Source organism: Phyllostomus hastatus, unplaced genomic scaffold, assembly GCF_019186645.2.
Source record: "Phyllostomus hastatus isolate PE091 unplaced genomic scaffold, TTU_PhHast_1.1 phas_contig_312, whole genome shotgun sequence".
Taxonomy (NCBI): Eukaryota; Metazoa; Chordata; class Mammalia; order Chiroptera; family Phyllostomidae; genus Phyllostomus; species Phyllostomus hastatus.
In genome coordinates, this window is record NW_025333849.1 from 3,110,034 (window position 1) to 3,137,711 (window position 27,678).

Sequence of the window (27,678 nt, forward strand, 5' to 3'; positions counted from 1 at the left end):
GAAGCTGTCCAGCCCAGGGCTTTGAGGTGTTGGGAGTTTTTTTTTCATTACTGCTTCAATTACCCTGGCTTGTTATCAGTCTGTTTAAGCTTTCTGCTTCTTCTTGATTTAGTTTTGAAAGATTGTATGTTTCTAGAAATTTGTCTATTTCATCCAGGCTTTCAAATTTCTTGTCATATAGCTATTCATAGTAATTTCTTACAATCCTTTGTATTTCTCTGGTATCAGTTGTAATCTCTCCTCTTTCATTTTTTATTTTATTTATTTGGTACCTGTCTCTGTTTTTCTTGATGTGTCTGGGTAAAGACTTGTCAGTTTTGTTTATCTTTTCAATGCATCAGCTCCCAGATTTATTAATCCTTTGATTTGTTCTTTTCATGTCTGTGTCACTTAATTCTGCTCTGGTCTTGGTTATTTCCTTCCTTCTACTCACTTTGGGCTTTGTTTGTTGTTGTTCCTCCAGTTCTTGTAGATGTAGGGTTAGGTTGTTTATTTGAAATGTTTCTGTCTTTTTTAGGTAGGCCTTGTATCGCTATGAACTTCCCTCTCAGGACTGCCTTCATTGTGTCCCATAGTTTCTGAGCTGTTGTATGTTCCTTTTCATTTGTCTCAAGAAACTTTTTGATTTCTTCCTTGATCTCATTATTAACTCATTCTTTGTTTAATAGAATGCTATTCAGTCTCCATGAGTTTGAATGTTTTTGAGTTTTTTCCTTGAGATTTATGCGCTGTTAAGGGGCATGTATGAGATTGTGGCCACTTAATTTGGAGGTTTGGATTCACAGATAATGAAAACCCCAAGTCAAAGGTGAATAGTTAAGCAATTTATTAAGCAAGAGCAAAGAGAAAGCAAGAATTAAAAGCATACATCACCAAATGGGAAAAACACCAACACCCAAACACAGACACTGGGGAATCCCAGGGGCAGCTGTATTTGGGGTTCATCTGGGAAAAGTTCTGAGCAAAGTGTCCTCCCCACAGTGGGATTCCAAAGTTTCACTTTGGGGGTTCTGCTTAAATATGTTTTAGACAAAAGGCTACATGCCAAGGGTCTTTCGTGACCCAATTGACTAACCATTTCCTCTGGGAGAATAGCCAGTTTTTCCCCAAGGAAACCATCAGTGTTCACAGGTACTGAGTTAAAATGGTGCTTAGCCTTCCATGGAGAAGGGCTAGTTCTCCCTGGAGACAGCACACCTATATTTCTTTCTTACAATAAAAGGTCACTGCATGGGCATAAACAGGGAAGATTCTTAATATTTCTTTAACCCATCAGTTGGTTTCTAGTTTCAAGCCCTTGAGGTCCAAGAAAATACTTGATATGATTTCAGTTTTCCTCAATTTGTTGAGGCTTGTTTTGTGTCTTATTATGTGATCTTTGAAAATTTTCCATGTGCATTTGAAAAGTATGTATTTTACTTCTTTGGAATGAAAAGTTGTATATATCAGTTAAATCCATTTGATCTATTTGTGTCTTTTTGAGGGATTCTTCCCTTAAGTATTATGAAGTGCCATTCTGTGTCTCTTTTTATTGACCTTGTTTTGAAGTCTGTTTTGTCTGATATTAGTATCGCTACCCTGGCTTGTTTACCTGGCCATTTGCTTGGAATATTTTTTTCCCAACCCTTTACTTTCAGTCTGTGTAGGTCTTTTATTCTGAGGTGGGTCTTTTGTAGGCAGCATATGTGTGGGTCACATTTCTTTTTTTTTAAAGATTTTATTTATTTTTTTAGAGAGGGAAGGGAGGGAGGGAGGGAGGAAGAGAGAGAGAGAGAGAGAGAGAGAGAGAGAGAGAGAGAGAGAGAGAGAGAAACATCAGTGTGTGGTTGCTGGGGGTCATAGCCTGCAACCCAGGCATGTACCCTGACTAGGAATCGAACCTGCAACACTTTGGTTTGCAGCCCACGCTCAATCCACTGAGCTATGCCAGCCTGGGACATATTTTCTTATACATTCAGCTACCCTATGTCTTTTGATTAGATCATTTAATCCATTTAAATTTAAGGGTATTATCAATAGACACTTATTCATTTTTTACCTTAGTAACTGTGTTCCTCTTTCTCTTTTTCTTCATCTTCTTAAAGTTGTCCCTTTAGCATATCTTGCAATGCTGGTTTGGTGGAGGTGTATTCTTTTAGCCTTCTTTTGGCTGGGAAACTCCTTATTTTGCCTTCCATTTTAATTGAGAGCCTGGCTGGGTAGAATCCCAGCTTTTCATTTCTTGAAATATTTCTTGCCATTCCCTTCTAGCTTGTAATGTTTCTGTTGAGAAGTCAGCTGCTAGTCTTATTGGAGCTCTCTTGTATGTTACTTCCTGTTTCTCCCTGGCTGCCTTTAAGATTCTCTCTGTCTTTAAATTTTGCCATTTTATATATGGTGTGCCTTTCAGTGGACCTCTCTGGGTTCCTCTTGATTGGGACCCTCTGTTCTTCCTGACTTGTATTACTTTTTCTGTCATCAAATTAGGGAAATTTTTCATCATTACTTTTTAATGCAGGTTTTCTATCCCTTGCTCCTCTTCTTCTCTTTTTCATATTCCTATTATACAGATGTTATTACTTTTCATGTTGTCCTGCAGTTCCCTTAACCTCTTCATTCCTTTTTAGCCTTTTTTCCTTTTCTTGCTCTTTCTGGGAGTTTTTTCCTACTTTGCCCTTCAGCTCATTGATTTGATCTTCTGCTTCATGTAGCCTGCTTTGATTCCTTCTACTGTATTCTTCAGTTCAGAAATTGCATTTTTCATTTCCTCGTGGCTCTTATTGATAGTTTCTATGTCCTTTTTCGTGCTGGTGTAGTTTGCAGTAAGTTCCTTATAGCTTCTCTGTAGTTCTTTCTAGTTTTCACTGAGCTCATTGAGCTTCCTTATAACCACTGTTTTGAACTCAATATCCAATAGTTTACTTGCTTTTGTTTCCTTTAGTACCCTTTCTGATGATCCCTCCTTTCCTTTCAATTAGGGGTTATTTCTTTGTCCTCCCATATTTTGGGAGACTCTTCTTGTTTGCTTCTGCTTCTTAAATTGATCTGTTTTGACTCCTTGTCTTTGTGTAGCAGACCTGTGAGATTAAGTGGTACAGTCTCCTTGACCTCCTAAACTTGATGTTCTTGGGATGCCCTTTATGCTATTTATGTTGGCTTTCTGGATGTAATTAGGCTTTGCTTCTCATTGTATCATTCTTTGGTGTGTCATTCCCTCCAGCTGGTTGACTGACTGTCACTGTTCCCACCATGTCTTGTATGTTGTTGTGCAAGTGCTGCTAGAACTAAACTACAAAGCCCAGGAAACAAACCCACACCCCCCAAAATAACTCCCCCCCAAAACCTCATTATCAACAAGAAATGGAGTAGTATTAAATAAGGGTAAAAGAGATTAAGACTATTATAAGAAATGAGAATGAATATGGGATGACCTACTGAAAGGGAAATAATTTTGGGAGGGTAAAGGGAGGAACACTAACAAGAGTTCCACATTGGAGCAATGTGAAGAGAGAAAGTAAAATTTATCATAGATAAAAAAGGGAATGAAGAAGGTATAATGGAGTAAGAGAAGGGAAGCTATAGTGTTAGGTTTAAACAGAAGTTAAAGTAAAATAAAGATAAAATAAAGTGAGAGAAAGACAAAGGGGGGGGGGAGTAAATAAATAATAAAATAGGAACCAAATTGGAGAGAAAGGTCCATCACAGTACTATCAACAACAAATAAGCTAAAATTAATGTAGGTGGGGTGGGAATAAGGGGGAAAAAGGAAAGAAAGAAAAGCTTAAGAGATGCCTAGAGGAAAGGGAAGTAATTTTGATATGATAAAGGCAGAAGGAATACTAAGAGTAAGGAATGAAAACCAGGCTAAAACAGGGAAAAATTAAAATTTGAGATGTAAAGAAAAAGAAAAATAGGGCACAATGAAAGAGAAAAAGAAAAGAAAGAGATAAAACAGGCTAAGACAGGGCAAAATTAAAGTTTGAGACTAAAAAAAGAGTAGAAGAGGAGGATGGTAAAATTTGAGATTTGAAATACAAAATTTTAGTGAAGATGTAGAGTTAAAATGGAATAGAATGCAACAGAATCTATCTTATCCACAATGAACAAACAAAGATTGCTAAAGCTGGAGAGAGATCATGGATATTTTTATAGTGGGAAAATTAATGTGAAATGACCATTGTCAAGAAAATTGGTTTTGAGTGGCTGGACCAGGGAGAAACAGTAAGTACAGAATGGAAACAAGTTGTAACAAGAGAGAAAACAAAATTTAAAACAAAAATAATAAGAAGAAATAAGAAGGTAAATCGGGGTAAGAGAAGGAGGTGCAAAATATTTGAATTGAAATAATCTATAGTACAAAATATGGTGACTAATATTCACAAACTTGATGGACAAGAAATGAATGTTAAAAAGCTATACAGGAAAGAAAACATTGCAAATCATGGAAAAGACCAGAGTGGATTTCATCTCAGTAGCATCTAGTATTTACCACTTTTTTCCACCTCTGGTGATGTCAAATGGTGACACTATCTTACCTTAGGCAGTCTGCTTGAGACTTCCAGGAATAATCTACTGCCTGTGGCTGACTCCTTTTGTTGTTAGTCTAGTCACTCTGCACTCAGCAGTCAGGCTTAAGCACCACAGGGCAGGGCAGAATTTTTATTTGTGTGGGGCTATTGTTTCCCCTCAAGCTGCTGTGGCTGGGTGGGTGGGAAAGAGTGGTCTGCCTGAGCAAGATGGCTGCTGCCATATGGGGCATGACTCAGCACCAGGATCCCAGCGTGTACTTTCAGTTCTCTCCCGAGAGCTTCTGTCCCCAGTCTCTCAGGTGTCTCTGGTTCACTCTGCACCCCTCTTTCCCAGGGCCCAGGGTAAGTGGCTACAAATGAAAATTTGGGTGTTGACCCTTTAAACAGCTCTTTGCATCTCAAGCCATTCATGTCTGTCAGAGAGAAGCCCTGCTGCTTTTTGCCACTGGATGTTGTCTGTGTACTTTTTGGGCTCTGCTGTTCTAGGCTGGGTTTCCGAGCTAAGGGTCAGATCTCACACTTCTTTGGATCCACTCAGCTGGTTCTTCAGCTGCTGTCTTTGGCCACCCAGCCAACCCTTTTGCATCTCCACCCTCAGTCAGGATGTGCTGAAGTTGATTCTTCTTTCTCTCTGAGGTTTTAAGGCTTCTCTCTCACTATTGTTCAGTTGTTTATTGTGGGTGATTTCTCCACAATTTAGTTGTAATTCCAGATTGGTCTTAGGAGGAGGTCATCTTTGATCTCCCCCTTGCCTTGTTTCTGATGTTAGCAGAACAGCAACGAATTTTTCATTATTAAATATGGTATTAGCTGTAGACTTTGCACTCTTTAAGCATAGCCACAATTATTTGTAGAGGGTATCAGCACAGCCCATTCTTACCCTAAGCCTAATAAAATTAATATTGATTATTTAATGCCATTTAATATCTAGTCAGTGTTTATATTTCCATGATTGCCTCAAAAATGTCTAAACAAAGGTTCATACATACATGTGATTGATATGTCTCTTAAGTCTCCTTTGATTGAATAAGAGTGCTTGTATGCTATAATTCATGCTTTTCTTTCTCCCTTCCAATTCTTTCTGCTGTTAACTCATTGAAGGCTTTACATTTTAAGAAAATTACCCCTTAGTATTCAACTGCAGTTTGACTCATTTTCTCTATATTTAGATTATCATAATCACACTGAACAATATTCACAATAATTTTCTAACATCATTTAATACCCATTTCATATTGTCCTATCCTTCATAGTTCCCAAAATGTTCATTTGTGCAAACAAGGCCTATAGATGACAACTGAAGAATGGTTTATCTCTTAAGTAGCTTTTCATTAAGAAAACTTGCCCCTCTTAAAAATTGCTTTATGAAATTAACTTGTTGTAGACCTGGGCCATTTGCTGACTGCCCATTCTTAAATTTCAAGATACGTTTAAATTCTTGGGAACCTAACTGTAGGAGACCATTCTGAGTGATGTGGGCCCAGCTCCCACTCAGAGATGCACAGGACCCATGCCCATGGATAGGTTCTCCCGTGGGGAATCAGGCCTGCATTGTACCTAGGCCACTTTGAGACTTGCTTTTGCTAAAACTCCCTCACTCTGAATTGAGATAGCAAGTGCTTACTGTACCTTCCTAAAATCCATGCTAAAACTCCCCAGTATGGAGTGTAACTGGTTCAACTACTTTTCCCTTTTCATTTGCAAATATCCTTCTCCTTTGATGTGATTAGCAGCATTGGCTCCTTTGTTTTTTGTAAAAGGTAACTACCTAAAGCCAACCTGTGCATAGTAGATGAGGACCATCATGTAATGTGACCAGAAAAAGAAATAAAGGCCTGTCATGGTGGAGGCCTTGTCTTTTGGCTCCTCTTGAGAGCGAAGCCGCCCACCCTTTTCCTCCACAGGACTTGGTAGTCCGTGTGAATGTCTCTCCCATATCTACAATGTGGTGGACCCCACGAGCTGGGGTCTGCATCACCTGACCTCGGGTACATAAGCCGTACCAGGTTACAACTTCTGCTCTGCTCAAAGTTTCCCCCCAAATCTACATTCTGCACAACCTGTAAGTGCTCTTTCTGTTTTGAGATTCCTAGGCCTTGTCCTTTAGCCTCAGGACAGATTTAGATGGGGAACTTCTGTTTTCACTATGATAGGTCACTTTATTTCTCAATATGAGTGGTCATCTGTGGCCACTTTTAATAGAGTCCACACAGTGACAGTGTCTCACCAGCTGCTGGGGGACTTCATTTCCCAACCAGACATTGGGGCTGAACCCTCTCCTGGCCCAGCTATAGAGACCTTATTTATAGGACACTGGTTAAGAATGAGCTACTTTGATGCTCTGCAATCTGCCTTGCATACCTCCCCTGACTGCTGCTGAACTGGGATGCTAGGTGGAAGGATACTGCTTATTTCTCTCCTTTTTTCCCAGTTCTGCTTGTGCAACTTGACTCTTCTCTAGGAAGAACAATCAGCAGACCAGGAATATTGCTCCAGGGCTCCTGACAATGAGGGATGAGGTGAGTGCTGAGATTTCTTTTAGCTCCTGCAGGATGGATCCTTTGCCTTTATTTTGTCCTAATACCTTGCTGGTATTAGGCCATACCTAGTCCTGACTTTGGATATGTGACCCATCTTACCTGGAGCCTTTTTCTTAGACTCTTCTGCTTCATTCATGCTCATGCATTCACCAAGTAGAAAACTGTTAAATTACAAATACAGAAAATTTGTGCTTACATGCCTAGCAATTTCCAGGGCCTGATAAAGTGGAGTAAAGTCTTCGACGGAGGACCTGAATGTACACCCCACCCCTGCCACGATGGAGTTGGCAAGTTGAAGAGCTGAGGGAAGGCATTCTTGTTGAAATGGGGCAGGATGAGCATAGTGTGTCTGAGTCTGGGTGACTGGCAGGCTATCCCTTACCCTATGGGAAGCTTGGAGCTGCTAGTGGCCTTTGGTCACATCAGTTTTCTCTGTGTAGAGTTAAGGATGCTGAACCGCTTAACTGCTGTCACTTGATACTCATGCATAGATTTAGTGGATCTGGCCCTGTGCTTTATGTTGAAATGAGTTTTCCACTTAAAAACTGGAAGATTACAGCTAAAGGTCTGGATTGCCAACTTTTCTGAGAATAGATTATTTCCCACTGTTGTACATCCATGCTCTTGGCAGATGACAAACGGCTGGAGCCAAACTGTCTCCACAGTTATGTCACACTGTTGTGCTCCCTGGCCCCAAGGCCGAGGTGCCTGCTTCACTTATTACTTACATGGACCCTGAAGGCTTTGCCTTCATCCCCTCTAAGTCTGGATTGAGACAGTTGAGGCAGACTCCTAAAAGCCATGCTGAGGAGTATGGACTTGAACTTGAAGTAAATTGGGCTTTGAAGGATTTTGAGAAGGAATTTGCCATATTGAAATCAAGAATTTGGAAATAAATACTAATTAAATGAGTATATATCTTAATAGAAAAATTTTCTAATCTCTAAGACTAGGGAGGATGGGAACTTGTCATTATTTAGTACAGTTAACATTTACTGACAACCTAACAGATGCCTGGTGGGGCATTTCTGTGCTGATTATATCAGTTGCACAAAATAGTATCAACTGTGCTAATTCAGATTTGTATTGCCTGTTCTATAAATATATCAAAGGTAGATTTTTTTTCTGCAAGAAGATCTGAACTTGATCTATATATATTATTAATTACACTATTACAGTTGTCCCAATTTTCCTCTTTGTGCCCCACCAACTGGTACCTACCAAACCCTCTGGAAAATTCCCCACCCTTAGTTCTTGTCCATGGGTCATGCATATACATTCTGTGGTTTCTCCATTTCCTATACTGTTCTTACATTCTCGGGTCTATTCTGAGCCTATCAATTTGTACTTCTTAAACTGTGCACCTGTCACCTATTCTCCCCTTTGCCCCCCCGAGCTAGTAACCCTGCAAATGATCTCTAGATCTACGATTCTGTTTCTGTTCTGCTTGTTTGCTTAGTTTAAGATTCAATTGATAATTGTGAATTTATTGCCATTTTAATGTTCATAGTTTTAATCTTCATTTCCTTAAATAAGCTCCTTTAACATTTCATGTAAAAATTGCTTGGTGATGATGAACTCCTTTAGCTTTACCTTGTCTAGGAAGCACTTTATCTGCTCCTCCATTCTAAATGATAGCTTTGCTGGACCTATATCTTGGATATAGGTCCTTGCCTTTCATGACTTGGAATACTTCTTTCCAGCCCCTTCTGGCCTGCAAGATCTCTTTCGAGAAATCAGCTGACAGTCATAGGGGAACTCCTTTGTAGGTTACTATCTGCTTTTTTCTTGTTGCATTTTTCTCTCTTTATCTTTAACCTTTGGCATTTTAGTTGTGATGTGTCGTGGTGTGGTCCTCTTTGTGTCCATCTTGTTTGGGAATTTCTGTGCTTCCTGGACTTGTATGTATACTTCACCAAATCAGGGAAGTTTTCTCTCATTATTTTTTCAAATAAGTTTTTAATTTCTTGCTCTTTTTTTCTCTTTCTGCCACCCCTATGATTCAAATGTTGGCAAGTTTTAAGTTATCTCAGAAGCTCCTTAGCCTATCATTTTTTTAAATTCTTTTTATTTCTTGCTGTTCTGATTGAATGCTTTTTCTTCCTTATGTTCCAAGTCATTGATTGGATTCTTGGCTTAATCCACTCCACTGTTGATTCCCTGTAATGTTTTCTTTATTTCACTTAGTATAACATTAATTTCTGCCTTGGTCTTTTTTTTTTATGTTGGTGAAGCATCCAGTGAATTCCTTGAGCATCCTAATAACCTGTGTTTTGAACTCTGAATCTGATAGATTCCTTATCTGCATTTTATTTAGTTCTTTTTTTGGAGTTCTATTGTGTTCTTTCATTTGGGCCATATTTCTTTGTCTCCTCATTTTGGCAGCCTTCCTGTGTTTGTTTCTATGTATTAGGCAGAGATGCTTTCACTCTCTGTCTTAGTAGTGTGGCCTAATGTAGAAAAAGTACACCTATAAGTTGGGTGGGCAGGGCCTAAGGTAATCACCAGGGTGGGGCAACCAAGTTGACAGATTTTCCGATATGGTGTTGCTGCTCTGTGACTCTGTGTTGGGGAGGGCTCGGAATAGTGACTATAGCCACTGCCTGGCCTCTAGTGTTTTGTCCAGGAGAAAGCCACTCCCCAGCACTTGCCCTGATGCCAGATATTTCAGTTTTCCAGTGTATACCACTGAACCTCTCCAGCTGCTGCCCCAGTGCTGGAGCCCAGAGGGAGCAAGTCTGCATAAGTTGTAAGTCCCTTCCCAGCCTTTTAAGTGGAGACTCCTGAGAATCCCTCAGTTTCTTCCTCTGCCCCAATCCCCACTGGTTTTTACAGCCAGATGTTATGTGGACTTATTTTCCTGGCACTGAAATTCTGGGGTAGGTGGTCTGCTGTGGGCTGGGATCCCTCTCACTCCCAAGATACCCCCCCCACCCAATTTTTATCTACCACACATAGGTGTGGGGCCACCTGTTCCACATGTCTGCCCCTCCTGTCCATCTGGATGAATATGACTTCTTTAATTCCTTGGTTGTTGGACTTCATATAGCCTGACTTTTTTATTATTCTAGGTGATAGTTGTTTTTATATTTTAGTTGTAATTTTTGCTATGGTTGTGTGAGGAGGCAAGTCATGGGTACCTAGGCCTCCATCTTGAGTAGCAGTCCTAAACTTGATCTTAATACTGGGATCATATGGTAGGTATTTGTTTGTTACTGTATAAGTTAAAAATGATTGCTTTTGATATTATTAGATGTCATTGAGAGCTGTGTCCCTCAATTGTCAAACCTTTTATATCTTCAAGAAAAATGTGTATGTAGTGTATACAAATCAGAATGTTCCCTAATGTAACAGGGAAAGCTTTCCTTTTGTATGTTTCACTTTCCATTTATGGTGTTACTAGAGAAGTATTGTTGGCCAAAATGGAATTCTGTACCAGCTCACTTTTCCTATCCCTATTCTGCCACTTCCTGTGGGATCTTTAGCATACCCTGAACTTAATCCTCTGTGACCAACATCTCTCCATATACATTTTTTCCTTTGATTCACTTCCTTGTGAAAAATTCATGCCAGAACATGAGCATCTGATTGTCTTAGTTTTTTAAGATGAAGTTTCCATACCTGGAAGAGTGTGAGACATTCAACATACTTGTTTCCTAAAGGGACCACAATCTTAACTTATTTTGAAAGAATGAAAGAACAAAGGGGTTTGTTTTGCTGTTGGTTATTTGAGGCATAGAACTTACATATTTTAGGATTCTTTAAATAGTATTTCCAGACACTTTGTTTTGTGTTGGATCTGAATTATATAGAATAATCTGAAGCATACATACAGCATGACACTTAGGCATTTCTGCTAAGGACTTTTGCATCGGAGTAGAAATTAGAATATTGTATTTGTACCTATTATCCCTTCAGGTTTTTCTAGCATATACTTACTAACTTCTCCAGCCTCTACCCATCACACAGTGCCAAAGCTGCTCCCATATTTCTAGATATTTGTTACAGTAGTGTCCTGCTCTCAGAACCAAAATCTGTATTAGTCTGCTAGGGCTGCCGTAACAAAATACCAAACTTGTGGCTTAAACAACAGAAATTTATTTCTCATAGTTTTCAAACCTGGGAAGTATAAAGTCAAGGTGCCAACTAATTTGGTTCCTGTTGAGGGCTTTTTTCGTGGCTTGCAGATGGCTGTCCTTCTGTTGTGTGCCCACTCGGCAGACACAGAGAGTGAATGAGCTCTGGTGTCTTCCTCTTCTTATAAGGCTCCACCTATGATAGGGCCCCATCTTTGTGACCTTACTTAATCTTACTTCCTTGGAAGCCAATAGCACCCCATAAATACCATGAGTGGGAAACCCTTCAGTCAAAATTCACAACAGGCATCAGAGAATCTACAAGTGAAAATTTATAAGAATAGAGAGACTCCTGTAAATACAGTGAATGTGAAACTCGGAATACAAAATCAACATGCAAAAGTCAATTGTGTTTCTGTACATTCCCAGTGAACTACCCAAACAAAAGATTTTTTCAAACAAAATTATTTTTAAAATTTCATTTATAATAGGATCAAAAGAATAAAATACTCAGCAGTGTATTTATAGAAAGAAGCAAAAGACTTATTTACTAAAAGCTATAAAATATTGCTGAAGTTAAAGATGACCTAAATATGGAAAGACTTCCTATGCTTATGAATTGGAAGATTCAATATTGCTAAGATGACAGTACTAAATGAAAGTGATCTATAGATTCAGTATAATCCCCGTTTGTGTAAAAAAATATTTAGAGATTTATTTGGAATCTCACAGGACCCAGAATAGCCAAAACCAGTTGAAAAATAAAAATAAAAATTGGGACTTCCGGCAAGATGGAGGCACAGGTGGACACACCATACCTCCACGCACAACCAAGATTAGAACAACAACAATTTAGAGGCAGAGTAACACCCAGAACTGATAGAGAATTTATCTGAATGGAAGTTGGACAGCCAAGAAGTTAAAATAGACCCGTTCATCCAGACCGGTAGGAGGGGCGGAGACAAGCAGCCGTGCGCAGGGTCGTGGCGTGTGGAGAACAGGGAGAACTGAGCGCATAAGGCAACCAGGAGCACGTAAGGCACATGGGGCACACAAGATCACAGTGGGTGGACCCTGAGTACGCAAGTGGCAGCTGGCGGACCCAGTGAGGCGGCGATTGTGGACCAGGGCAGAGTGCGCAACCCAGGATCCCAGAGAAGGGACTGAGGTCCCAGGAGAATGGAGCTACCGCCATTGTTCCCTCCGGCCCCCGCCCCCACCCCCACATACAACGTCACAATCTAGCGACTGGGGTGTCCAGCCCTGGTGAACACCTAAGGCTCTGCCCCTCACTGTAACAGAAGCAACCAGACCAAAAAAAAAAAAAAAAAGAGAGAGAGAGAGAGAGACATGTCTCAAACAGAAGAACAGATCAATGCCCCAGGACTCATCCTTTTGAGTGACCAAGAGATAGCCAATCTACCAGATGCACAGTTCATAACACTGGTGATCAGGAAGCTCACAGAATTGGTTGATTTTGAGCACAAATTAGATGAAAAAATGCAGATTACCATAAAAGAAATGAAGGAAGATGCACTGAGAACCAATAGTGATGGGAAGGAAACTGGGACTCAAAACAATAGAGTGGACCAGAAGGAAGAAAAAAACAACCAAACAGAAAAGAATGGAGAAATAAGAATTAAAAAAAAATGAGGATAAGCTTAGGAACCTCCAGGACATCTTTAAACATTCCAACATCTGAATTATAGGGGTACCAGAAGGGGAAGAGGAAAAGCAACAGATTGAACACGTATTTGAACAAATAATAAAGGAGAACTTCCCCATTCTGGCAAAGGAAATAGACTTCCAGGAAATCCAGGAAGCTCAGAGAGTCCCAAAGAAGTTGGACCCAAGAAGAAACACACCAAGGCACATCATTATTACATTAGCCAAGGTAAAAATGAAGGAGAGAATTCTAGAAGCAGCAAGAGATAAGGGGACAGTCACCTACAAAGGAGTTCCCATCAGACTGTCAGCTGATTTCTCAAAAGAGACCTTACAGGCAAGAAGGGGCTAGAAAGAAGTATTCCAAGTCATGAAAGACAAGGACCTATATCCCAGATTACTCTATCCAGCAAAGCTTTCATTTAGAATGGAAGGGCAGATAAAGTGCTTCTCAGGTAAGGTCAAGTTAAAGGAGTTCATCATCACCAAGCCCTTATTTTATGAAATGTTAAAGGGACTTATCTAAGAAAAGAAGATAAAGAAAAAGCATGTATAGTAAAAGGACAGCAAACTCACAATTATTAATAACCACACCTAAAGCGAAACTAAGCAAACAACTAGAACAGGAACAGAACCACAGAAATGGAGATCCCATGGAGTGTTAGCAACAGGGGAGTGGGAGGAAGAGTGAGGGGAAAAAGGTACAGAGAATAAGTAGCATAGATTGTAGGTTGAAAATAGATAGGGGGAGGGTAAGAATAATATGGGAAATGTAGAAGCTAAAGAACTTATAAGTATGACACATGGACATGACTAAAGGGGGGGAAGTGGGTGGGAGAGGGTGTACAGGGTGGAGGGGAGTGAAAGGGGGAATATAGGACAACTGTATTAGCATAATCAATAAAATATATTTTAAAAAATTAAAAAATAAAAATTGAAGGATTCACACTGCCTTATTTCAATACTTAGTATCAAGTGACAGTGGGAAACCTGTTGTATTGTCATCAGGATAAAAATAAAGATCAATGGAATAGAATTGAGAACTCAAGAAAAAAAATCATTACTTACATACATGATCAATTGATTTTTGTGCCAAAACAGTTCAATTGGAAAAGAATAGTCCGTACAAATGGTGCTTGGACATATGGATATACAGATAATAGAATACACTTAAGATTGTTGACACAAGAAACATTCAAACCTGTAGAGAATTTTTGTGTTTGTTTGAGCCAAACTGAGGACAATTGCCAGGAAGCAAAATCTCAACGGATTGAGAAAATGCTCTGGAAAATGGCAGTTTTGCACCTTTCTTTATACATTACAATGAAAGAGAAGATGTAAGTTGTTTACATGAAATCCATTGGTGATAAGTTAGGAAGGTAGGAGAAATCAAAGCAGGGGAGCAGTGACCTTTGTGATCGGATAAAAAGTAAAATGATAGACACATGCTTCTTTCACATAGGTGGGTACAGATAGTTAACATTCAACAATTAATAGGATAACAATAACAATGAGGGGATTTGTGGCCTCCCTCTGGTTCCATGCCTGTGCTTGAGGGGTCTGGAAAAAGAAAATTATTTTCACATTCCAAAAGTATGCAAAAAAGACAATAGACAAGCCCAATTAAGACAAAGACTGACTTTTATCAGGGAAGATTGAGCCTAGGGCATGACTACCTGCCATAAACTGCTTTTAGTTGATAAGTTTTAATTTCAGACCACCCTTTGTGGGTTACATTAGGTCTCTGAGTTTGTAAGGCTACCATGCAGGCCTCCCCTGAGCTTGTCACATTAATATGTAGCTCCTTTTCTTCCACAAGATAAGTGGAACATTAGAAAGCCTTAGCAAAGAAGTAGAAGTTATAATGAATAAGTGTATGGAAATTTCACAACTGATGAATACCAAAAAAAAGCTCAGTAGATGAGCTTACTAGAAGATTAGAGGTAGTAGGAATCATTGGACTAGGTAATAGAACAATATAAATTATCCAATCTGGACAATAGGGAAAAATATACTGGAAAAAAATGAACAGAGTCTCAAAAACTGGGAATATAACAAAATATCTAACATTTGTGGTTGTAGTTCTGGAGAAGAAGAAGCACAGGTTTGAAAAAGTGTTAGGAAAATCAATAGCTGCATACTTCCCAAATTTGGCAAGATATATAAACCTACAGGTCTATAAAACCAAGTGTGTGACAAACATGATAAACTTACTGAAGTCTATGCCAAGACGCATTTTCCTTTTTTTTAAAAGGAATGACCTTGGGATGACCTTTTTTAAAAAAGGAATTTACTGGGATGACCTTGGTTCACAAAACCATGCAGATTTCAAGTGTAAAACTCAATAAAACACCATTTGCACACTGCATCCTGTACCCATTGCCCCAAGCAGTCTTTTTCTGTACCCATTCCCCACCTTGCCCACTCCACCTAATCTCCATCCCCTTTTCCATCTGGTTATCACCACATTGTCATTTGTGGTGATGTTGTCTGATGGCATGGAAGGAAGGCCTGGATGAGAGCTTAGATACCCAGGACCTCATCTAAGCCTCTACCTCAAGAACCTACAAAACTAAGAACAAAAGGCAGAAATCAATGAAATTGAAAATAAAAATGGAGAAAAAGTGAAATAAAAGCTGCTTCTTTGAAAACAACATCGACAAACATCTAGCAAAATGACTCAGAATAAAAGAGAATACACATGAATTACCAGCATCAAGAATGAAACAAGGAAAATCAGAAAGATGGCAGCTTTACTCTAGGCAGCGTGATTCTCGGCTTCTGTGAAGAGGAGGGAAACTTGCGGATCGGTGAAGGAACAGAGCAAGTGCCTAGGCTACCGAAACATTTTTGAAAACAGGACATCAAAAATTATAGCAATCATTGAAAAACCAGACGGTAAGGAGACTGCTTCAGGACAAAAGGGACCCAGGGATCAGCTCAGGGACCAGGGGGTTTGCAGTCCCCAGGCCCAGTGCTCCTGGGTCTGCCTCAGGGCTCCTGGGAGAGCGGAGTCACTGCTCCCTCCCTGGAATACAGGGGTTGAGCAACACCAGGGGAGACCTTGTTGCTTGAAGGCACAGAGAGGCCAGTTGGACTGGGGAAAAAATCACCCAGGGACTGTGAACACCCACTCATAGCCCTGGGAGAAGTGAGTGCCTCTAGCCGGCACGACCAGGGGTGGCCTGGAAGTGCGCCCACACCCCTAGCCTGGTGGAAGTGTGGATCAGTGGAAAACTCAGATATCGCAGCCCCTATCCAGGAAAGGGCACGGGCATTCTCAGGTTTCTGGAGCCTGTGGTGCTGAAGTGTGGAAGCACGCACCCCATCAGGAATCCTGACTCTTGCGCTGTGAACCTGGAAGGCATGGGGCGCTTAGTGCATTCCTAGAGCCCCAAACTCAAAAATTTGGTGGATGGGCGCGCCCTTTTATGATCCCCAGAGATGTCACAGTGAATCCCAAAATGTCGCAGGTGCTTCCTGAGATCATAGAGCTCGCCGTGGCATAATATGGCAGGAGGGCAAGTCTCCCTGCAATCCCAGGAGCTTGCATCCAGAAACCAAAAAGTCGCAGGAACCCTGCGGGGACCCCAGAGTCCGGGAGAATGCGGCAGTGAGCTCCGGAGAGGCAGCATGCTCTGGAGCACCCAGGGTCCTGTAGGGGAAAGTCAGATTGGCCCTGGGGATAGTACCTGAGAGACTTACTGAGATTTGGCTGGGAAGAGTGATAAGCATTTCAAACGTCCCTCAGCCAGCTGAAGCCAGCAAGATCAGAAAAACTGGCCTGGCCAGTTAGAAACCAACAAGAGGTTTTGTTTTGTTTTGTTTTGTTTTGTTTTGTTTTGTTTTGTTTTGTTTTTGTGGCTGTTGTTGGTTGATTGATTTTATCTCGTGTTTTAAGTGACATTTTATTTTTCGATTCTTATTATTTTTATATCTCTCAATCCCTTATGTTTCTTTTCCATTCATACTAGTATTATTCCTTCCACTCCAAATTTATCTCTCCTGCACTCAATCTTCTGCTCCCCACCCCATTTTTTTTTACCTTGCAAGTTACTGTAAATTTGTATTATCTTTTTCTCACTTTTCTGACATTTTTTATTTTAATAGTATTTTGGTATTCTTTTTCTTTCTGTATAATCTTCTTTGCTTGGCTGGTTATACTGTCATTTGATAGGTTCCCCCTGGTATCTCAGTCACAGTGTGTTGATAATTTACTATCCTTCATCTGTGTTCCATTAATACACCTCTCAAGGTTCTATACTCCTTATTCTTGTTATCTAGATCTCATTGATTCTGCCACAAAACTGTTGCTTTACTATTACTGTTAATAAGACCTAGTTCATACAATTGTAAATGCTTCTCAATACCCCTACCGGATCTCAGTCCACTTTGCAATTTCCTGAACTATACTATTGTGGGGGTAGTCTCTATTCTTTTACACACTACTCCTATTTACTAATCTTTATTCCAACCCTACCTTAGAATCTGGCCTCCCACAGCCTCACAGCTTGCTAGATCCAATTGACAATCCTTTCATCCCCAATGAGAGTCTTACCTTCTTTCCATCCTTTCTAAAACGTGGATAGTGGGGTGGAGGATCATGGTTAACACTATAAGGAGCCAAAGGATAACCCATTTCTTCTCTACTGGCTACTAATGTAAATATCATAGTATACTGTCTTACTTCTTAAACCATTTCACCTTACTCCTCCAACTGATCACAAAAAAGAGTAGGGGGAAGTTGTGAACACCAGGATACACGAAGGAGACTGTACCACTCAATCTCACAAGTATTCTACCACAGAAGTTCATACCATAATTACAGGGAACCAGACAGATCAATTTAAGAAACAGAAGTTAATAAGAAGAAACCCACGAACAATGAGAATACAAAGAAACAATCCCCAATTGAAGGGAAAGGAGGAAGCCTCAGGAAAAATGCTAAATGAAATAGAGGCAACTCAAATATCAGATAGTGAGTTCAAAACAATGATTATCGGGAAGTTCAATGAACTCACAATGAGCTATCAGAAACTAGAGGGAAGCTACAACAATATCACTGCAAACTATATAAACATGAAAAAGGAAATAAAAACTCTCAACAAGGGCCAAGAGGAAATGAATAATGCGATTTCTGAACTGAAGAACACAGTAGAAGGAATGAAAAGCAGGATCAATGAAGCAGAAGATCAGATTAGTGAGCTAGAGGACAAAGTAGAAAAGAACACCCAGAAAGAGCAAGAAAAGGAAAAGAGGCTCAGAAAGAATGAAGAGGGATGAAGAGAAATGCAAGACAATATGAAACATCATAATATCCATATAATAGGGATACCAGAAGGAGATGAAGAAGAGCAAGGGATAGAAAACTCATTTGAAAAAGTAATGATGGAAAACTTCCCTAAGTTGATGAGAGAAAAAGACACACAAATCCAGGAAACACAGAGAGTCCTAATCAAGAGGAATCGAAAGAGGCCCACCTCAAGACACATCATAATTAAAATGGCAACATTTCAAGACAGAGAATCTTAAAGACAGCAAGGGAGAAACAGAAAGTAACATACAAGGGAGCTCCAATAAGGCTAACAGCTGACTTCTCAATGAAAACACTTCAAGCCAAAACAGAATGGCAAGAAATACTCCAACTAATGAGAACCAGAGGCCTGCGACCAAGGCTATTTCACACAGAAAGGCTCTCAATCAAGATAGAAGGCCAAATAAGAAGCTTCCCAGACAAAAGAAGTCTAAAAGAATACACCTCGACCCAACCAGCTCTGCAAGAGATTCCAAAGGGACTGCTTTAAGGAAGGGAAGGAAAAGAGAAAGACAGAGAGGAACACTCATACATAAAAGACAATGAATAAGTACCTATCAATAATAACCTTAAATGTAAATGGATTAAATGTTCCAGTCAAAAGACATAGAATAGCTGAATGGATAAGAAAAAATGACCCACATATGCTGCCTACAGGAGACCCACCTCAGGATAAAAGACTGGCACAGGCTGCAAGTGAAGGGCTGGAAACAAATCTTCCAAGCAAATGGATAGGAAAAAAAAAAGCTGGGGTAGCAATACTCATATCAGGCAAATAGACTTCCAAAAAAGGTCCATAAGGAGAGACCGAGAAGGTCACTTCATAATACTCAAGAGAAGAATCCACCAAGAAGACATAAATATTGTAAATATATATGCACCCAACATAGGAGCACTCAAGTACATGAATAAAATCTTAGAGGACTTCAAGAAAGATATTGATAGCAACACAATTATAGTGGGGGATTTTAACACCCCACTATCAAAAATGGACACATCTTCCAAACAAAATATCAACAAAGATATTGTGGCATTGAACAATACCCTTGATGAAATGGACTTTACTATATATACATAGCCCTTCTTCCCGAAGAAGCTAAATACACATTCTTTTCGAATGTACATGGAACATATTCAAAAATTGACCACATGATAGGACACAGAACAAGCCTCAAGAATTTCAAGAAAATCGAAATCATACCAAGCATTTTCTCAGACCACAAGGGACTGAAGCTAGAAACCAACCAGAAGGAAAAAAACCAAAAACACCCAAAATCATGGAGATTAAATAGCATGCTATTAAACAATGAATGGGTCAAGAATGATATTAGGAAAGAAATCAAAACGTTTCTGGAAACAAATGAAAATGAACTCACAACAACCCAAAACTTATGGGACACAGCCAAGGAAGTCCTGAGAGGGAAGTTCATAGCGATACAGGCCCACCTAAAAAAGTTAGAAACATTCCAACAAACAACCTAATCCTACGTCTACAAGAACTTGAGGAACAACAACAAAGACAGCCCAGAGCAAGTAGAAGGAAGGAAATAACCAAGATCAGAGCAGAATTAAATGACATAGAGACTAAAAGCACAATTCTAAGGATCAATGAATCCAAGAGCTGGTTCTTTGAAAAGATAAACAAAATCGACAAGCCTTTAAGCAGACTCATCAAGAAAAACAGAGAGAAGACCTAAATAAACAGAATCAGAAATGAAAGAGGAGAGAGTACAACAGATACCACAGAAATACAAAGAATTGTAAGAAATTACTACAAAGAACTGTATGCCAAGAAATTTGAAAACCTAGGTGAAATGGACAAATTTCTAGAAAAATATACTCCTCCAAAACCTAATGAAAAAAAAGCAGAAAGCCTGAACAGACCAATAACAAGAAAAGAAATTGAAGCAGTAATAAAAAAACTCCCAACACACAAAAGCCCTGGCCCAGATGGTTTCACAGGAGAATTCTACAAAGCATTTAAGGAAGAGCTAACCCCTCTCCTTCACAGACTATTCCAAAAAATTCAGAAAGATGGGAGACTCCCAAACTCTTTTTATGAGGCTAACATCATCCTAATTCCAAAACCAGATAAAGACACAACAAAGAAAGAAAACTTCAGGCCAATATCAGTGATGAACATTGACGCTAAAATCCTCAACAAAATACTGGCAAACCACATCCAACAATACATTAAAAAGATCATATATCATGACCAAGTGGGTTTCATTCCAGGGATGCAAAGATGGTACAATATTCGTAAATCAGTAAATGTAATACATCACATAAACAAAAGCAAAACAAAAACCATATGATTATATCAATAGATGCAGAAAAACCATTTGATAAGGTACAGCACCCATTTATGATAAAAACACTCAACAAAGTGGGAATAGAGGGAGCCTTACTCAACATAATAAAGGCTATATATGAGAGACCTACAGCTAACATCATACTCAATGGGCAAAAATTAAAATCTTTTCCACTAAGACCAGGAAAAAGACAAGGCTGTCCACTTTCACCACTTCTATTCAATATAGTATTGGAAGTTTCAGCCACAGCAATCAGACAACAAAAGGAAATAAAAGGCACCCAGATCAGAAAGAAGGAAACAAAACTGTCACTGTTTGCAGATGACATGATAGTATACATAGAAAATCCTATAGACTGCACGAAAAAACTGCTTGACCTAATAAATGAATTTGGCAAAACAGTGGGATACAAAGGCAATATTCAGAAATCAAAGGCATTTGTGTGCACCATCAATGAAACAGCAGAAGCAGAAATCAAGAAAAAAATCCCATTTGAAATAGCAAAAAGAAAAATAAAATACCTAGGAATAAACCTAACAAAAGAGGTATAAGACCTGTATTTAGAAAACTACATAACACTCAGGAAAGAAATCAAGGATGACCAAACAAATGGAAACATATACTGTATTCATGGATGTGGAAGAATTAATATCATCAAAATGTCCATACTACCCAAAGCAATTTACACATTCAATGCAATTCCTATTAAAGTACCAATGACATATTTTACAGACATAGAACAAACACTTCAAAAATTTATATGGAATCATAAACGACCCCGAATAGCTGCTGCAATTTTAAGAAAGAAGAGTAAAGTAGGTGGCATCACAATACCTGACACTAAACTATACTACAAGGCCACTGTAATCAAAACAGCCTGGTACTGGCATAAAAACAGGCGCATAGACCAATGGAACAGAACACAGAGCCCAGTAATAAGCCCAATTCTCTATGGTTAATTAATATTTGACAAAGGAGGCAGCAACATACAATGGAGTAAAAATAGCCTTTTCAGCCAATGGTGTTCGGAGAACTGGACAGCCACATGCAAGAAAATGAAACTTGAGCACCAACTTACACCTTATACAAAAATAAATTCAAGGTGGATAAAAGACTTAAATATAAAACGTGACACCATTAAAGTCCTAGAGGAGAACGTAAGTAGGAAAATCTCAATTATTTCACACAGAAACTTTTTTACTGACTTGTCCCCAAGAGCAAGGGACATAAAGGAAAGAATAAACAAATGGGACCTCATCAAAATTAAAAGCTTCTGCACAGCTAAAGAAAACAGTATCAAAATTAAAAGAGAACCAACTGTATGGGAAAACATATTTGCCAATGATACCTCAGACAAGGGTTTAATCTCCAAAATATATAAAGAACTTACATGACTCCACTCTAAGAAGACAAGGAACCCAAATAAAAAATGGGCAAAGGACTTGAACAGACACTTCTCCAAGGAGGACATACAGAAAATCCAAAGACACATGAAACGATGTTCAATATTGCTAGCTATCAGAGAGATGCAAATTAAAATCACAATGAGATACCACTTCACACCAGACAGAATGGCCATCATAAACAAAGCAGCAAACAAGTGTTGGAGAGGTTGTGGAGAAAAGGGGACTTTAGTGCACTGCTGGTGGGACTGCAGACTGGTACAACCACTATGGAAAGCAGTATGGAACTTCCTCAGAAAACTCAAAATGGATCTGCCTTTTGACCCAGCAATTCCACTGCTGGCACTCTATCCTAAGAATACTAAAACACCAATCCAAAAGAACCTATGCATCCCAATGTTCATAGCAGCACAATTTACAATAGCTAGATGCTTGAAGCAACCTAGATGCCCATCAGTAAATGAATGGATCAAAAAACTATGGTACATTTACACAATGGAATTCTATGCAGCAGAAAGAAAGAAGGTCCTCCTTCCCTCTGCAACAGCTTGGATGGAGCTGGAAAGCATTATGCTAAGCGAAACAAGCCAGGCAGTGAAAGACAAATACCATATGATCTCACCTGTAACAGGAACCTAAACAACAGCACAAAGAAACAAGCAAAATATAACCAAAGACACAGAAATAGAGGATAGGCTGACAGTGATCAGAGGGGAGAGAAGAGGGAATTTCAGGGGACAATGGGAAGGGTTTACGGGAACAAATTTAAAGGACACATGGACAAAAACTAGGGGGAGGGTGGTAATGGGAGGGAAGTGGGAGGGTGGGCTGGAATGGGAGTAAAAGGGAGAAAACTGTACTTGAACAATGATTAAAATAAAATTAAAGGAAAAAGAATGAAACAAGGGATATTATTACAACTCTAGGCATCAAAAGAATAGCCACCCACTTGCAAATTTGGAAACTTAGATGAAATGAACTCATTTTTTGAATAACAAAAACTACCTTAATTTGCAATATGAAATAATTGGAAAAGCCGTATAACTTTTAAGAAAGACCAGTTTGTAGTTTAAAAAACTCACAGAAGAATCTGTATGCCCAGGTGATTTTACTCTGGAATTCTCCACTGCTACATGATTTCTTTCAGAAAATAAAAAGAGAAGGGAGCGCCTTCCAGTTTGCTTTATGGGGCAGGTATTATATGGATAACAAAAGCAAACAAGGACAGAGAAAAATAAACTAGAGATCAACATCTCTCATGAACATAGAAACAAAAATCCTTAAATTATCAACAAATTGAATTCAGCAATATATAAAAGTAACTATACACCATTATTAAGTACCATTCATTCCAGGGATACGAGTCTGGATCCATATTTGAAACTCAGTTAATGTAATCCATCATATTAACAGACTAAAGAAGAAAAACACATGATTACATCAGTTAATGCAGTAAAAGCATTTGAGAAAATTCAGCAACCATTTGTGGAAAATAGAACATCTCAGAAGAGTAGAAACAGATGGCAACTCCTCTGTTAGGTAGGGACACCTACAAAAAATCTATAGCTAACATTATTCTTGTTTATTGCTAACACTTATGTAACAAATTACTATTTTAACTTTTTTAGTGTATAGCAGGTCCTTGAAAAATGTGTTTTTGTTCAATACTTTGTTTCCATGATGAGATACTATAGGAACTTAACTCGTGTTTATATCAATTAGTCTATGGTAAGTTGGTTTTGTTATATATCATTTTGCTTAAACTCACAGAACCTATGGACAATGGTAAGTGAGAAATTACTGTACAGTTCAGTTGCCTTAAGTACACTCATTGTGTTGTATGACTATCACCGTTCTTCATTTCCAGAACTTTTTCATCTTCCCTAACTGAAGTCTATTCATTAAACAATAACTCCCCATTTTCCATTCTCCCCAGCTACTGGTAACCTCTATTTTACTTTGTCTCTCTGAGTTTGCCTATTCTAGGTACCTGTTATAAGTGGAAGCAAACAATATTTGTTCTTTGTGACTGGCTTCTTTCACTTAGCAAAATGTTTTCAGGGCTAATGCATGATATAGCATGTATCAGAATCTCTTTCCTTTTTAAGGCTGAATGACATACAATTGTATATATTACATTTGCTTTATCTGTTCATAGACATTTGGGTTGTTTCTGCTTTTGAGCTAATGTGAATGACACTGTTACAGACATTGGTGTACAGCTACTTGTTTGAGTCCCTGCTTTCAGTTCTTTGATGGATCCTATGGTAAATTGAGTGTTTAACTTTTTGAGGAACTGCCCAACTCTTTTTCATAGAAACTACAGTTTTTCTTTTCTCACTAGCAACACACAAAGTTTGCAGTTTCACACTCTGCCAATTGTTCTCTTCTGTTTCTTGGGTAATAGGTATCCTAGGCAGTGTGATGTGGTATCTCAGTATTCTTAATGCTGTGAGACATAGTACTTTCCTCTTCATATCAAGAACAAGGCAAAGATGTCTGTTCTTAGCACTCTTATTTATTATTGTGCTAGAAGTGCTACAGTTAAGGCAAGAAGAGGAAATAAAGTGCATATAGATTCTAAGGGAAGAAATATACCTGTCCCTATATGCAGATGCCAGGATTGTAAATGTAGAAAATCTCAAGGAACCTAGCAGAAAAAAATAGTCTGAGAGCTGATAAGTGAGTACAGCCAGGTTGCAGGATTCAAGATAAAACATACAAACAATTGTATTTCTGTATCATAGTGATGAACATATGGTCACTGAAACTAAAAATACAATACCATTAAACTCACTAAAAAAGAGAAGAAATTTTTAACAAAACATACATAGGATTTGTATTCTGAAACCACACAAATGCTGATGAAAGAAATCAAAGAACATCTTAATAAATGGAGAGATGTATCAATGAGTTCATGGATTTAAAGAGTCAACATAGTAAAGATGTCAGTTCTCCCCTAATTGGTATTTGGGTTTAATGCAAATCTTCCCCAAATCAGCAATTTTTGGTTGCTAAGAACAAGATTATTCTGTAATTTATAGGGAAAGGCACATGCCCTAGAATAGCTAAAATATCTTTAAAATGAAGGATACACTGGGAGGAATCAGCCTAGCTAATTTCAAGGCCTACTACATAGCTACAGTCATCAAAACTGTTTCTTGACAGTGCCATAACATAGAAATCAACAAAGCAAAAGAATAAACTCCTAAATAGACTTACTAGTAATATGGGCAAGGGATTTATAGCATTGAACACATGGATTCAGGGTTCAGGTTAAAAGTAGGATCTATGGATCTCATCTAGGTGTCCCATGCCAGCCTCTTTGCTGCCATCTTATTGCTGGGTGTGGCTGGCTCCTGAGTGAGCAGGGATGTTTCTGTTACAGGCATTAATGGCCTTCAGAGAAGTAGCTGTGATCTTCACCAAGAAGGAGTGGAAACTACTAAGTCCTTCCCAGAGGACCCTGTATCGGGATGTAATGTTGGAGAACTACAGCCACTTGGTGTCACTGGGTAAGGACAGCCCTTGCAGGCCTTGGACTCTCTCTGCCTGTGGACATTTCAAGATTTATGCAGCAGCCACCATGCTTTTGACTGAAAGAGAAAAATATTTTTCCTATACCCCCAGAATGTCTGGATTCTATAGATTTGAAAATAGTGAAGTTATTCATGTGTGTGTATGTGGTGTCTTTCTGCATTTCCTTCCATGAAATCATTGTATTCCCAGGCCTCTTCCAAGCCCAGCTCTTTCTCTCTAGAGATTGTGCTTAAAATGGGGAAATATTTGTATTCACTCAAGCACAGTGGAGAATCAGTGTACTACCTTCAAGTCCAGGATTACCCCTTTCCTTTGTCATTCTTTGTTAGCCTTCAGAGAACTTTTGCCCTCTTCTGCGTTATTGTCTTCCCCAACTGACTCTGAGTCCTGTGATAGCCTTTTAATCCACTAACCCCAAGGTAACTTTGGTTTCTTTTCCTGTAAGTAGGAATTGCCTTTTCTAAACCAAAACTCATCACACAACTGGAGCAAGGGGATGAGCCCTGGAGAGAGGAGAGCGAATGTCTTCTGGACCTTTGTCCAGGTGAGTGGGAAGCACCAGACAGACAAGGAGACAGGTCAGTGAGGCACTCAGCAGGTGATGAAGGAGAAGCAACTATGAAGTCCTGGGTGGGTGGAGCTGTTCTCCAGGCCTTCGATGCCATCCTGCTCACCCCAGAGAGGGCCTCCCTGACACATTGCCCTTCTCTCCCAGAGAGCCCCACTCCACTCACTTGGCATTTTCATCCAGCATGTCTAGAATCTCCCTGTTCTTGTTTTTTTCTTGGGGGATTTGACATTCAACATGGCAGTTTGCCCTCTGAACCTAAATCATATGCCCTGCTAGACTCTGTGCAGTTTCTGTTCTTAACCTGGTAACATTTTAACACATAAATTTCCATAACTTTGTTTTTTATTTATGATGGATTGTTTAAAATTACAATAAGGTATAATTATGCAGTGAGTGCCAATGTGCCTTCCCAGCATTGTATAGAATGTTGTAAATCCATGCAACAGCCCTGTACCTTCTCTGGTTGTATTTTGCTCCTCCACTCTGCCCTGAGAATCCAATTTCTGCATTAGCATTGCCATGACTACCTTTATCCTTTTTATCCATTCGATGGTTCTTCAGCCATATATGCCAGTGATTTTCAACCACTGTGCTGCAAGAGTGTTTAAAACATACCTGTTTAGTGAGGAGCACTGACCTCTTTTCCCTCACATTGTCAAATAAAAAAATGACAACAGCCAACACAACAACAGTTGTGTAGTGTGACTGAATCAAGATTATATTTATTTTTTTTGTCAGATCAGCAAAACATATATTTTTGGTATGCCACAGAATTTTAGTAGTTTATGTGTGCCATGATATGAAGAAGGTTGAAAATTGCTGATGTAGAGTATTTGTTTTGCATGTTTGCAAACTTCTCTGCACATAGTATCATAATGTACATATCCTTCTGAAATATACCTTTTTACCAACTTTCTGTGAGATTCATGTTACCATGTACAGGTTTAGTTTATACTTTTTAAAGCTGTTATATGATTCCATTATATGAATATTTCTATTTTAATGTACTTTAAGTATCAACTCCCTTCTTTTGGAGATTTCAGTTATTGCTAATTTTTAGCTATTAAGTAATGTTGCAGTATATTACAAAAGTTTCTCTAGATGCCTAGTACCCAGGAACACAGTAGCTGGTTCATAGGCATGAGTGGCCTCAATTGATTAGGCTGTGCCACACTGTGTTCTGAAGCTATTATGCCTCTTTGCACTCCAGCAGCAGTGATGAGAGCTCTGTGTCTTCCACATCCTCACCAGCATTAGGTATTGTCAGACCTAGTTTTTCACCCATGCATTCATTGTGTTGAAATCTGAAGGGGTTTACTTTCCAAGGTAGCATGAGTATCTTTTCCTATGTTGATTTGCCATTGGTGTTTCTTCTTCTGTAATGTAACTGTTCAAGGTGTTTCTCTCCTTTATATTTGGGATGTTCCTTTCTGTTGTTGATTTGTAACAATATTTGTAAATCAATATTTGTATATATTGATTTACATTCCATGTAAATTCTGGGAACAATACAGGTCTTTAATCCAACTGGAATTAATTTTATGTGAATGTTGGTAGGTAAGATAAACTTTTTCATGATTTATCTTTTTTCCTTTTTATTTTCAATGTTCTTATTTTTGTTATTTTGTTGCTTCTGAATATAAGTATGCATTGAGAATTGAACTTTACAGAAAATTCACTACTTTTGCCATATAAAACAACTTTTATATGAGCTATAATTATGGTATAATCAAAAAATACGTTATTTGG

The 27,678-nt window shown here is 39.0% G+C and overlaps 1 protein-coding gene across 1 annotated transcript in view; it reads left to right on the plus strand.

Annotated features, from left to right (window-relative positions):
- The window catches only part of ZNF169 (zinc finger protein 169), a 78,875-nt gene that overhangs the window by 16,563 nt on the left and 34,634 nt on the right, over positions 1-27,678 (plus strand). The window contains 2 exon segments of the mRNA XM_045839812.1: positions 25,207-25,333; positions 25,807-25,902. Coding sequence (XP_045695768.1) covers positions 25,207-25,333; positions 25,807-25,902 — 223 coding nt within the window.